This window comes from Pleurodeles waltl, chromosome 1_1 (assembly GCF_031143425.1).
Source record: "Pleurodeles waltl isolate 20211129_DDA chromosome 1_1, aPleWal1.hap1.20221129, whole genome shotgun sequence".
Classification (NCBI taxonomy): domain Eukaryota; kingdom Metazoa; phylum Chordata; class Amphibia; order Caudata; family Salamandridae; genus Pleurodeles; species Pleurodeles waltl.
Genome location: NC_090436.1, coordinates 929,290 through 943,915, shown reverse-complemented (window position 1 = coordinate 943,915; position 14,626 = coordinate 929,290). Strand labels below are relative to the sequence as shown.

The following is a 14,626-nucleotide window of genomic DNA, read 5'->3' as shown; positions in this document are numbered from 1 at the left end:
ACTCTACGCCAAGCATCTATTAGCCCCCATCGCATTTGCCAGGTTGTAAAATGACGTGCCACTCTCGTTATCAGGGAATCGTTCAGTAGAGGGTGGGATCAGCCCATGCAGGGGTCAGGTCCACAATTAAAGTCCCCTCCCAAAAGTATCGATTGTATCAGATGTGGGGCCAGTTGTTCAGTAAGTTTTGCAAAAAATGACCCTTGGTCTGTATTTGGTGTGTAAACATTAATTAGGGTCAGGTCCTGGCCACAGCAAGAAAGTGCCCGTCTGGGTTGATGAGGCTGTCCACGGAATGGAACAGGACCCCAGCTCGTATCCAAATTAGGGTAGCCTCTGGCATAAGCTGAGAAGGTGGTATATTATACCTGTCCCCTCCACCGTTTCTTTATAGCCCTCCCTTTAGATGAGTTTCTTGGAGCATCGCCACGTGGACACCTCGCCTCTGCAAATAGGAGAAGACCTTATATCTTTTTATCATATGCATACCCCAAATGTTCCATGATATGAATTTATAAGTTTAGAGTGCAGCCATACCTTCACATCAGAACTGTGTCCCTCCTCACTCTCCTCCTCCACCCCAATCCCACCCGTGTGTCCATTAATCCATCCCAAGCATAATTGCTTTCTCCCCCCCCCCCCCCCCCCCCACCACCAATTTTAGGATTTCTTGAATGTCACCTTTCCTGGTGCCACAATTCATTAACCTCTCTGCAAATCTTTCCCAAGTCTTGGGCATTGCTGGGCAGGCACACATCTATTCAAAGTGTGAGTCCGAGACGCACATAGATCCTGGGGGTGAAAGTCATATGATACAATCCGAGGTAACTGGTGTCACCTCTGGACGGCATCTTCTGACATTTGAGGGGGAGTCCCGATCTGACTCCGAATGGTCCACCTCCTCGCAACGTTTTGGGGTTGGGCTCTGGTCTCGACGTCTCAGAGAGGCCAGTGCCTCTATCACCTTTTGGCATTCATGTTGTACCTCTACTCTGGAAGGGGTAGATGGCCTGCTTTTAGGCTGATAATCGTGGTCGTGTATGTTTCTGTTGGGAGCTTTTACCTGATTCGGAGTCTGTTCCAGTCCACAGGTGAGTGTCTATCCATTGCCATACAGCTTCCAGGGATTGAAAGAATAGTGCCCACCACGCGAAGGTGGGCGGAAACATCATACCGCACTGTATGCCCAACTCGTAATTTTAGTTTAGCCTCTCTGAAGGTAGATCTCTGTTTCTACACCTCTCGCAAAAAGCCTTTTCTTCTTCGCCTGTCCCAGAAGGTAATCTCTGTCATTAAAATGTAACAGTCTTGCTATAACCGGGCACGGTGGAGCTCCTGGTGGAGGAGGGCGCGCTGGGTCTCTGTGTGCCCTCTTGAAGGAGGCTGGCCTGGTTTGTAGTGGGTACCTAAGGTACTTATTACACCTTATACCAGGTCCAGTTATCCCTTATTAGTGAAATGTAGTCAGTGTCTAGAAACCAGGCTGTCTAGGGGTAGCTGTAGCTGAGCAGCCAAGGCTGATCTAGGAGTCATGCAAAGTTTATGCAGTGCCACTGTAGTCACTCAGTACTCACACACATGAAAGAAAATACTCAGCGTTACAAAAATAAAGGTACTTTATTTTTAGTGACACAATGCCAAAGAGACTATACTCCCTTAGGAGGTAAGTAATATACACTATACACAGTATATACACTAGAATGCAGAAATAGCTGTAAAAAGTTAGAAAACAGTGCAAATAGTGAAAATCACAATAGGTTGCAGTGGGCCTAGGGGGAACACAAACCATATACTAAAATAGTGGAATGCGAAAGTCGATTTCGCACCTAGGCAAGTCTAAGAAAACACCAAAAGTAAGAAATAGAACCCACCCCAGAGCCAAGGAAAACAGAAGTAAATCACAGTAAGTTTCCTGAAACATACAAGAAGTTGTGATAGAAGATTATGCAAGAACCAGAAGAGACTGCAAGACACCAACAACGGATTCCTGGACCTGAAGACCTGTGGAAGAAGGGTGACCAAGTCCAAGAAGCACTGAAGAGTCCAGGAAGAACAGGAGCCCCTGCTAACCTGGATGAAGGTGCAGAAGAAAAACCACTGGTAAGAAGACAAAGTCAGTTATGCACCCAATAAGACATCTGCCGGTTCCTGGTAGGTGCAGAAGATGCCCCACGCCCTGATTGCAGTCTGGTTTGCGTGGCTGGATTTCGCCAACAAGGCTTGGCACACGCAAAACATGCGGTTAGCGGAAAATGGTGCTGCCCGGGTCCAGGAGGGACCTGGTGGCCTCTACCCATGAGAGGGAGACAGAGAGGGCTCTCAGCAACTCAGAGAGCCCGCAGAAGACCCAGCAGCGTGCACATGAGTCCCACAGCAAGGGGACAAAGAAGGTGCAAATGGAGGCCCACGCAGCATGACACAAAGGGATCCCACGCCACCAGAAAACCACTCAGGAAGCTGCGCTGCAGGATGGAGTGCTGGGGGCCTAAGCTGTGCTGTGCACGAAGAACTTCTTGGAAGGTTGCACAAAAGCCTTGGCAACTGCAAGTCACACGGTGCACAGGGGTGCTGTCCTGCGTGGGGAGGCAAGCTCTTACCTCCACCAAAGTTGGAGAGCTGGACCTTGGGACTTTCGGGGTCACTTTAGCCCACCTCCTGTGTTGCTGGAGCCACACTCGTTGTCTGGAGACGGGACCCACGCCACCGGTCGTTGCTGCGAGAAGTGCCTGCTGAAGCAGGGAAGTGACTCTGTCACTCCACTGGAGATTCCTTTGGTACTTCTGGTGCAGGCTGAAGACAGGCAGTCCTCGGAGAATGCACGACCGGGAAACAGTTGCAGTTGCTGGCAGGAGCTGAAGATACAGTGCTGCAGAAGTTGTCTTGGCTTCTTTGTTGCAGTGAGTTCCTGGAGGGTTCAGCTGTGTTTCTGTCAGTAGAAGATGAAGAAAAGGATGCTCAGTGTTCCTGCTGGAGTCTTGCAATCCGAATCTGAGGAAACACCAAGGAGAGAGAGACCCTAAATTGCCCTGAAAGGGGGATTGGCTAGCTACACAGGTAAGCACCTATCAGGGGAGGGCTCTGACGTCACCTGCTGGCACCGGCCACTCAGATGCTCCCAGAGTGCCCCACCACCTTGGAATCCAAGATGGCTAACACCAGGGACACTCTGGAGGAGCTCTGGGCATCACCCCTGGGTGGTGATGGACAGGGGAGTGGTCACTCCTTTGTCCAGTTTCGTGCCAGAGCAGAGATTGGGGGTCCCTGAATCAGTGTAGACTGGCTTATGCAAGGAGGGCACCATCTGTGCCCTTCAAAGCATTTCCAGAGGCTCTGGGAGGACACCCCTCCAATGCCTGTAACAGCTATTTCCAAAGGGAGAGGGTGTAATACCCCTGTACCAAAGGAAATGCTTTGTTCTGCCTTCCTGGGCCTGAGCTGCTCAAGCACCAGGAGGGCAGAAACCTGCCTGCGAGTTTGCTGCAGCTGGGGCTGCCTGGAAAACCTCAGAAGGCTGGCATAGCAGTACTGGGGGTCCACTGTGGAGCCCCCAGAGGGCATGGAATTGTAGAACCAATACTGCAATCAGCATTGGGGTACAATTCCCAGATGTTAGACACCTTACATGGCCATACTCAGAGTTACCATTGTGAAGCTGGACATACATATTGACCTATGTCCAGTGCACACGTAAAATGGCGTCCCTGCACTCATGAAGTCTGGGAAAATGGTCCTGGACGACGTGGGGGCACCTCTGCTAGTGCAGGGGTGCCCTCACACTCAGGTATTTTGCACACAGTCTTCAGGGTTGGAAGGCCTGACATATAGGTGACTTATAAGTGACCTGGTGCAGTGAAAATGGCTGTGAAAGGGTGCGTGCACCTTTTAACGCAGGCTGCAATGGCAGTCCTGTAGAAGCCTTTACATGGGCTCCCTATGGGTGGCAAAAATAATGCTGCAGCCCATAGGGATCCTCTGGAACTCCAATGCCCTGGGTACCAGGGCACCATATACTAGGGACTTATAAGAGGACAACAGTATGCCAATTTGGGATGAAATACTGGGTTACCAGTATGTAGTGACATATTTGGGAACTGAGAGAGCATAAGCACTGGGGTCCTGGTTAGCAGGATCCCTGTGACACAGTCAAGCATACTGACAAAACAGTCAAACATACTGACAAACAGGTTATAAACCATTAGCTCCGGGGTCCTGGCTAGCAGAATCCCAGTGATGCAGTCAAACACACTGACAAACAGGCCAAAAATGGGGGTAACCATGCTAGAAAGAGGCTACTTTTTCACACCTGTCCAAGGCGAAAAATGGAGAACGTCCGTCTCCTGCTATTGCCTCCCAGAGCCTGCGTTCGAGAAAGTCCATCATAATTTTCCCTTCTATGCGCTCCGGTAGTCCAATCACACAGAGATTATTACCCCTGGACCTATTTTCGGCATCTTCCGCCCTCTGTACCAGATCATGAATTTGCTGCTCCAACATGCGCAATTTGTCAGTCGAATCAGATACACCTGGCAGAACCTCTTTGATGTGTTTCTCCTGCGTGGGTTTCTCCGATGTGGATACCCTCTCCGCCAGCTGGTGGTGAACATTTCGCAGTATGGTCAGGTCCGTCGCCAATGAATCAATTTTACCTTCTAGGGCTTCGCGAGAGGCCATTATACGCTGAAGAATGTCTTGGAGGGTAGGGTCTCCAGAACTCTCATCTGAGTGGGTGCGTTAAGCCTCCAAGCGTGGTGTCAAGGAACCCACAACAGCCTCCTCGCTCATCTCGGGGTCCCTCTTGCATCCTATTTTCACCATTATTGACACCCACCAGGGTGTTGATGGCTTCCTCAGGCCAACGGCTCCGCGGATTCCTGTGGTGGGTGATAGTACTCGCAGCACAACTGTTCAATATTATATCGTGGCCTGTGGTGAATGGAAAGCAGTCCTTAAGCGGGCAGTCCAGGCTAAGCAGTCCCTGTTGTATCGCATCAGGAGCTCAAAGTTGTTCCAGGTCCACGCCGACTGTGAAGTTCCCCCAGCGCCAGACGTCCACCAATCCAGCCCCAGCCGACCCTCTACTGCACTCGTGCCCCCTTCACACCCCCATCGGCGAGCCTTATGAGGGTGTTGGCCCCAAGAGTGCACAGCCCCTCGTAATGGCCAGGATACTTGGGTACTCACAGTGAAGCAGGTGGGTGATCACAACATCCTGGGTGCTCATCTGTCCGGGCTGCAAGGGAGTGCCGTACAGGAGTCCATTCAAGTAAGGGGAAACTGACCTTCTCGCTCTACTCCTCGTATGTCATTTCTGTTTTTATGAAGCATTTAGGAAGCATTATTTCGTTTTTAGCTTGTTAGACAGAGTGTGTTTTTATACTGCTAATACTTTGTTCTTATATCTTCAGAAGGGGCCTATTAGAGCCCTAAGGGACATTTGGCATTCTTACTTCCATTTTGGACAGAAGATCGGCTTTAAAATGTGCACGGCGCCACACCCCTTTTTTTGGAATCACATGGGCACTTCAGCCCTTAATTGCCAGATGAGGACGCGGATGCGCAGCGGGCGCGTGCAGCGGGCGCGCCTAAGGCAAGCCTGTCTGTCCCGTCCGCGCCCAACTGGGACCAGGGACTAGGAACTCTGCTGGGGCGGCTAACTCCAAGCAAGTAAAACATTATTCGGGTCCTCAACTATTGAATCTAGAACCAAGTTATGCAGAAGTAGCGAGGAGATGCCTTTATCTCTCGCCCCCTCGAGGTCCAGCTGGAGCTGCCAGGCGTGTGCTTGGACCCCCTGGGTGCCTCATTCCCAGGGGTCTGGATTTCAGTCTCTTCGGCAGGAAGTAAGTACTAGTTCAGAGTCCCTTATTAAATTTGGACTAAGAAATGCCCAGTCTCTGCCCAAGCATATTCTCGAAATTGGGGAACTAATATTAGATAAAAACTTGGACTGCTTGTTCATTACTGAGACTTGGGCTAAACATGACTCAGATCCTGACTTTGCGGCTGTTTTACCCATGGGATATGGGGCTGTTAGAGTGGATAGACAGAACAAAAGGGGAGGAGGGGTGGCAATCCTCCTTAAAAACTCATTGAGTTGTAGCCTTGTTCCATTACCTAACAACCCTGAGGTCTGTGAAGGTGCTCACTTCAGAATTAAATCAGGAAGTGCACCAAACTTGGAAGGGTTCCTTTTCTACCACCCTCCTGGACCAAAAAATCGTTTTTTGGAGATGTGGCTGCAAATTATCAAACCTCTAGCTACATTAGATCAGAGTATCATCCTTGGGGACTTTAACTTCCACTTGGATAACAGGGAGGATAATGACACTACCACTCTCTTAGACTTTATGTCAGGTTTGGGATGGTCCCAGATGGCTAGTTCTCCCACCCACTAAGCTGGCCACACTCTGGATGGCATTTTTACTACATCTAATACCCTGGAGATAGGGGACTGTAATCAACTAGATTGGACTAATCATAGCATTATTGCTTTTGGGATAATTTTGAAGGGCAGTAATAAATTTTCCCATCCTGGTACTTTGAAGTACAGGAAATGGGATCAGATAAAGAGTGAGGATCTCTCTGCCATTTTAGAGAAGACGCAGATAGAGCGGCGGATTGCATCTGGACTATCCATCTCTGTTTTTAACACCTGGATTAAAAGGCTATTGAGCTGGTGGCTTCCTTAAGGGTTGTCCACCGCACAGAGAGGACAAGAAGTTCTGCCCCTTGGTTCTCCGCTGAGCTGAAGTGTATCCAAAGGGATTGCAGAAGACAGGAAAGGAAATGGAAACTTTACCCTTCCCTATTAGAAAGTATCAAATTAAGAGATATTAGAAATCAATACAAAATGGCCATCAAACAGGAGAAAATTGCCTACTTTTCACAGAAAATTCTAAAGGCCTCAAATTCCCCTCAGGAATTGTTTAAAACGGGTAAGTCCCTTTCCACTCCGTTGTTGCCTCAAGGACTAGATAACTCACGATTGTTCTTTGATAGGGTAGCTAGTTTCTTTGAGGATAAAATTATTAAAATCCATAGTGGTTTCCAGGACCCCCTACAAAGGATGAGAGACCGGGATCTGGATCTCTATCCAGAGTAGCTGGAGCACCCTATCCTAAAACATTTTGCTCCACTTTCTGCAGAACTAATTAAGGTCCTTTTATCCAGGATTCATTTGGGATCTCCAGCTGACCCCTGCCCCCCTAGGGTGTTACAGCGGATCTGCGACTCAGTGGTAAGTCCCCTGGAAAAACTGTATGCTGGGATTTTGGAAAGGGGCATTTAACCTTCTGAATGGAAAGAAACAATCCTTGTCCCCTTAAAGAAAAAACCTGACGGGGACTCCGAAGACCTTAAGAATCTGCGACCTATCGTGCTTTTACCCACTCTAGCTAAAATCTTGGAGAAACATTTAAATCAGGAGCTCACCTCGTTCCTGACCACTTATGGCTGTCTCAATGGTTCCCAACATGGGTTCCGGAAACATTATAGTATGGAAACTGCCCTGTTGGCGACCACCGAGGCAATCAGAAAACAGGTAGATTCGGGTGGGGGTGCAATATTTATTTTACTGGATCTATCGGCAGCTTTTGATACCATCTCGCCACTTAGATTAACTGATTGCCTTCATGAGGTCGGAGTGAGAGGACCAGCCATAAACTTGCTTACATCTTTTTTCAGAATAGATCACTTGCAGTTAAATGTGGAGACTATATTTCGAACCCTTTTCAGCTCCCTTGTGGAGTTCCTCGGGGATCCTCTCTTAGTCCAACCCTGTTTAATTTGTATGTTGCACCTTTAGCAGAATTAGTGCGTTCCTTTGGATTTCAGGTGTCTTCCTATGCCGATGATACACAAATCATTGTTTCCTTTGGAAACAAGACGCAGGATCCTGCTAAACAATTTCAGGCCTGCATGCTCGAGGTTAAGAACTGGATGGATAGGAATTAGCTCAAGATGAATGGAGACAAGACTGAGTTCATTGTATTCGGGGCCAGGCCATCTGTTTGGGACTCTAATTGGTGGCAGGAGCTCTGTGTGACACTCCCGGTCGTCTCAGCCACAGTGAAAAATATTGGAGTTCTCTGTGACTCTGCCTTAACTTTTGACATCCAGGTTAATAAAATCACCAATGTTTGCATCTGGATCATTAAGATCCTTAAGAAAATCCTCCCTTTCATACCTCAGGACTTGAGAGTGACAGTGGTGCTAGCCCTGATTGGATCAAGACTGGACTACTGTAATGCTCTCTATCTCAACATTAACCAAGCCTCGTTAAATAAACTGCAACTGATTCAGAATCATAGCGCGCATCTGGTGCTGGGTCTAGACAAGTTTGCTTCTGCCAAAAATAGCCTGCACAAACTTCATTGGCTATCGATTACGAAGCGGATCGTTTTTTAAAGCATTGTGCCTTGTTCATAAGTCTCTTTACTTACAGGTTCCTCTTTTGCCTCTTCCTTTTATTAAGTGGTATATACCTGGTCGGACTTTCCGCTCAGCTGATCTGAAGTTAGCTTATGTCTCTAGGACCAAGAAAGTGAAATGGGGGGAACAAGCTTTTTCTGCAGCTGTGGTCAAATTATGGAAACTAGGAACATCCCTTCTCTTCAGCTATTTCGTAAACAATTGAAAACCTGTTTATTTTGAGTTGAACTTGGACTGATTGTAGTAATCATGGTCTCATTTCCTCTTACAGCGCTTTGATACCTCTGGTCGAAATGCGCTCTATCAAATACTAGTTAAAATAAATAAAAAAATTCAGCCAAAAGCAACACCACTGCCATCCAGGTCTAAGCCCCCAGATCAGGACTTTCCCCTCACAAGGCCCACTGCACTCAATCACCATCCGTGGTATGCAGCGGGCCTCCGCCCAGAGCACACGATCCAGGTAGGCAATAAGGACAGCTGCTTCCTCTACTCCTCCGCAGTGCCCAAAGTCCTAAGTGGTACGGGCTCCTCCCGGCTTTTCCACTCTGTGTGCTCCGCACCTCTCAACTTGTGACTCCACGGCCGTGTGGCCCCAGAGGCAGCCTCAGAGGAAAGTCTTTGCTTTTGGCAAGCTTCAGCCAATTGAGGAGTGCAACCGGCGACCGCAGTCCTTTGATTGACAGCCCCAACTCCTCGTTGGTTAACAGAGCTGCACCAGTGATATCAAGAAGCTGCAGCCGCCATCTTGGTTCAAGCGCAGCCTCAGCTGTACAAGCAGCTATTGCGGTTATCGCCGCTCTGTCGCTGGTATTGGGCAGCCCACTGCTTATGGGGCCATTTATGGACTATCAGCAGTGGTTTGAGGGCCCAGGGATCGTACTGTAGATGAGGATAACATAGGGTAGGGGATCATCGACAGGAGCCTCACGGAGGGGCTTCATTCTCTATCAGCGTCAGGCCATGCCCTTCTCTCTTGAAACCGCTGCTACCATCTACTCAGGGGCCCCACTGTACCCTTGGTCCCACCACGCCTAGTCCAGAGGACGGCAACCCATCAGTCGCACCCATTCTGAATGCCTGCACCTCTTTGGCAAGCTTCCCAGATGCTTGTAAACACACAACTGTCCTCCCATTATTGAAGAAACCCTGTGCGGGCCCTTCAACGCTTGCAACTACAGACCGATCTCCCTGCTAACATTCCGGGCCAAGGTCTTAAAGAAAACCATCAACCGATAACTCACCGAATACCTCAACAACCACCAACTCCTCAACACCACTCAGTCTGGTTTTAGACTGAACTGCCTTTATTGCTGCCACAGTTGACTTCTGCATGACTCTGGACAGAGTAGACACGGTGGCCCTCATCCCCCTGGACCTCTCTGCAGCATTTCACACAGTCTCCCACCCCATCATTATATAATGCCTTCCTGACATCAGACTCCAAAGACACGCACTCCACACCTTCAAGGTACTACATAACAGTGGCTCAGCATTGTAGGAGGCTGGCCTGGCTTATAGTGGGTACCTGATGGTACTTACACCTTGTGCCAGGTCCAGTTATCCCTTATTAGTAGATTAGTAGTGCTCTAGCATTTTAGGCTGATAGAGGTAGCTATAGCAGAGCAGCTTAGGCTGAACTAGGAGACATGCAAAGCTCCTACTATACCACTTATATCATATAGGTACTATATCATAAGAATCACAATACTCAGAGCTACTAAAAATAAAGGTACTTTATTTTAGTTACAATATGCCAAAAGTATCTCAAAGGATATACTCCGTTAGGAGGTAAGTAAAATACCCAAAATATACACACAAACCAAAATCAGGTAAGTAAAACAGTCACAAAGTAGTGCAACCACTGTAGAACACAATAGGATGCAATAGGCCTAGGGGCAACACGAACTATATACTAAGAAAGTGGAATGTGAACCACGAATTGACCCCTAGGCTAGTGTAGTGTGTAGCGGGTCGCTGGGATTGTAAGAAAACACTAAGGGTGTCCAAGATACCCCACACCAAGACCCTGGAAAGTAGGAGTAAAGTACTACTATTTCCCCAGAAACACACTAAAGTCGTGATAGAGGATTTTGCAAAGACCACAACAGACGCAAAGCACTGAAGATGGATTCCTGGACCTGAGGACGTGCAAAGGAAGGGGACCAAGCCCAAGAGTCGTGAAAGTGTCTGGGGGGGCAGGAGCCCACTAAACCCCGGATGAAGGTGCAAAATGGCTGGCTCCAGATGGAAAAAGCTGAAGATTCTGCAACAACGAAAGATGCTAGGAACTTCTCCTTCGTGCATAAGATGTCCCACCAAGTGCTGGAGGATGCAGAGTTGTTTCCTTGGCAAAAGACCGCAAACAAGCCTTGCTAGCTGCAAGAGTCACGGTTGAAGAAAAGGGGTGCTGCCCGGGCCCAGGAAGGACCAGGAGGTCACCACTTGGGAGAGGAGACAGAGGGGGCCCTTAGTAACGTAGAGAGCCCACGGACAGCAGGAGTATAAGTCCTTGAACACAGGTTCAAGAAGTCTGAACACGGCAGTCGCCTCAACACTGCAAAAGGGGGTCCCACGACACCGGAGAACAAACTCAGGGAGCTGAGCATCGCAGGACAGTGCTGGAGACCTAGGCTTGGCTGTGCATGCAGGATTTCGTGGAAAGGTGCACAGAAGCCCTTGTAGCTGCAGATCACGCGGTGCACAGGATTACTGTCTGGAGAGAGGAGGCAAGGACTTACCTCCTCCAAATTTGGACAGTTGGACTACTGGACAGTCTGGGTCACTTGGGTCCACCACCTGTGTTCCAGGGGCCACGCTCGTCACAATGAGAGGGGACCCAGAGTACCGGTGATGCTGAAGTTTGGTGCCTGCTGGAGCAGGGGGAAGATTCCGTCCACCCACAGGAGATTTCTCGTGGCTTCCAGTGCAGGATGAAGGCAGTCAGCCCCCAAAGCATGCACCGCCAGGAAACAGTTGAAAAACCCGGCAGGATTAGGCGCTACAATGTCGCTGGTAGTCTTCTTGCTACTTTGTTGCAGTTTTGCAGGCGTCCTGGAGCAGTCAGCGGTTGATCCTTGGCAGAAGTCGAAGAGAGAGATGCAGAGGAACTCTGGTGAATTCTTGCAAGTCGTTATCTGAGGAAAAGCCCACAGGAGAGACCCTAAATAGCCCTCAGAGGAGGATTGGCTACCCAGTGAGGTAAGCACCTATCAGGAGGGGTCTCTGACGTCACCTACTGGCACTGGCCACTCAGTGGCCTCCAGAGTGCCCTCACACCTCTGGATCCAAGATGGCAGAGGTCTGGGGCACACTGGAGGAGCTCTGGGCACCACCCCTGAGGTGGTGATGGACAGGGGAGTGGTCACTCCCCTTTCCTTTGTCCAGTTTCGTGCCAGAGCAGGGACTGGGGGTTCCCTGAACCGGTCTAGACTGGCTTATGCAAGGAGGGCACCATCTGTGCCCTTTAAAGCATTTCCAGAGGCTGGGGGAGGATACTCCTCCCCAGACCTTAACACCTATTTCCAAAGAAAGAGGGTGTAACACCCTCTCTCAAAGGAAATCCTTTGTTCTGCCTTCCTGGGACTGGGCTGCCCAGACCCTGGGAGGGCAGATCCATGTCTGTGGGTTGGCAGCAGCGGTAGCTACAGAGAAAACCCCGGAGAGCTGGTTTGGCAGCACCTGTGGTACATGGTGGAGCTGCAGGGATGCGTGGGATTGGCACCCCAATACCATATTTGGCATGAGGGGACAATTCCATGATCTTAGACATGTTACATGGCCATATTCGGGGTTACCATTGTGAAGCTACATATAGGTATTGACCTATATGTAGTGCACGCGTGTAGTGGTGTCCCCGCACTCACAAAGTCCAGGGAAATTGCCCTGAACTATGTGGGGGCACCTTCGCTAGTGCAAGGGTGCCCCCACACTTAGTAACATTGCACCTAACCTTCAGCAAGTGAAGGTTAGACATATAGGTGACTTATAAGATACTTAAGTGCATGGAAAATGGCTGTGAAATAACGTGGGCGTTATTTCACGCAGGCTGCAGTGGCAGTCGTGTGTAAGAATTGTCTGAGCTCCCTATGGGTGGCAAAAGAAATGCTGCAGCTCATAGGGATCTCCTGGAACCCCAATATCCTGGGTACCTCAGTACCATATACTAGGGAATTATAAGGGTGTTCCAGTGTGCCAATAAGAATTGGTAAATGTAGTCACTAGCCTATAGTCACAATTTTAAAGGCAGAGAGAGGATAAGCACTGAGGTTCTGGTTAGCAGAGCCTCAGTGACACAGTTAGTCACTACACAGGATTACACACTCAGGCCACAAACTATGAGCACTGGGGTGCTGGAAAGCAGGATCCCAGTGAGACAGGAAAAAACAAACTTACATACAAGTGAAAAATGGGGGTAAGATGCTAGGCAAGATGGTACTTTCCTGCATGCATACCTCAAGAATCGCATCTGCTTTTAAACATTCCTGAGACCTCCACTCCTCCAGAGTCCTAGTTGCGCGCATCGTACACATATGGAAATCCAGCTGTACTTGCACACGTCCCACACATATGGAAAACCAGATGCAGCGGTTAAGCCTTCTACAGTGGTCCTAATGCATGGAATGGCTCCTGCTACACATAAGAGCCTCCTCACCACTTCTTGAATTCTGCAAGAACCTGAAGACCTGGCTTTTCGAGGCGTCCTACTTGGCCGAAGGTGTGGCTAGACTTACGTCTGCTCAGTGCCAGGACGCCATTCCTGGGTTATAGTGCGCTCTACAAATCTGCATGACATAACAGTTGAGGCAGGCATTTGATGTACCTTTGTGCATGTGTAAAGAATGATTGTTGTGCTTCTTACCACATTGTCGTTCGTTTCTACATAATGCACGCCTCCGGACCTGACATGCATTTGCAGGCTGTTAAAAGGTGAACAGATTATTGTATTTTTGGAAAAGGTGGCAACAGTATAGGGTGCAGATATAGGACAGAAGGGAAAGGCAGAGAACAGAAAGTGAAAGTAATATGGTCTAGATATAGGACAAAAGGGAAGGGCAGAGAACAGAAAGTGAAAGTAACAGGGTCTAGATATAGGACAAAAGGGAAGGGCAGAGAACAGAAAGTGAAAGTAATAAGGTCTAGATTTAGGACAGAAGGGAAGGGCAGAGAACAGAAAGTGAAAGTAATAGAGTCTAGATATAGCACAGAAGGGAAGGGCAGAGAACAGAAAGTGAAAGTTATAGAGCCTGGATATAGGACAGAAGGGAAGGGCAGAGAACAGAGTGAGAGTAATAGGGTCTAGATATAGGACAAAAGGGAAGGGCAGAGAACAGAAAGTGAAAGTAATAGGGTCTGAATATAGGACAGAAGGGAAGGGCAGAGTACAGAAAGTAATCGGACAGAAGGGAAGAGCAGAGAACAGAAAGTGAAAGTAATAGGGTCTGGATATAGGACAGAAGGGAAGGGCAGAGAACAGAAAGTGAAAGTAATATGGTCTAGATATAGGACTACCTCCTGATGGGCTGGGGGGGTTGAAGACTTCACCCCTCCCCCTCCCAGGCCCCTCAGGAGGGAGGAAGGAGCTGGCTGTCCGTGTCTCTGTCTGTCTTCACCCCTCCCCCGGCCCATCAGGAGGGAGGAAGGAGCTGTCTGTCTGTCTTCCCCCCCGCCCCCCGGCCCATCAGGAGGGAGGAAGGAGCGGTCTGTCTGTCTGTCGTCACCCCTCCCCCCGCCGATCAGGAGGGAGGAAGGAGCTGTCTGTCCGTCTGTCTGTCTTCACCCCCCCCCCGGCCCATCAGGAGGGAGGAAGGAGCTGTCTGTCTGTCCGTGTCTCTGTCTGTCTTCACCCCTCCCCCCGGCCCATCAGGAGGGAGGAACGAGCTGTCTGTCCGTCCATCTGTCTGTCTTCACCCCTCCCCTGGCCCATCAGGAGGGAGGAAGGAGCTGGCTGTCAGTCTGTCTTCACCCCTCCCCCCGGCCCATCAGGAGGGAGGAAGGAGCTGTCTGTCCGTCTGTCTGTCTTCACCCCCCCCCCGGCCCATCAGGAGGGAGGAAGGAGCTGTCTGTCCGCCTGTCTGTCTTCACCCCCACCCCATCACGAGGGAGGAAGGAGCTGTCTGTCCGTCTGTCGTTTGTCTGTCTTGAACCCATTCCCCCCCTCCCCCCCGGCCCATCAGGAGGGAGGAAGGAGCTGTCT

The 14,626-nt window shown here is 49.6% G+C and overlaps 1 protein-coding gene across 1 annotated transcript in view; it reads right to left on the bottom strand.

Moving 5' to 3' along the window:
- The window catches only part of LOC138291575 (uncharacterized), a 649,831-nt gene that overhangs the window by 103,095 nt on the left and 532,110 nt on the right, over window positions 1–14,626 (bottom strand). Inside the window, exon 15 of the mRNA XM_069230320.1 lies at window positions 4,304–4,718. Within this exon, the coding sequence (XP_069086421.1) occupies window positions 4,304–4,718 (415 nt within the window). The remainder of the gene's footprint in view (window positions 1–4,303; window positions 4,719–14,626) is intronic.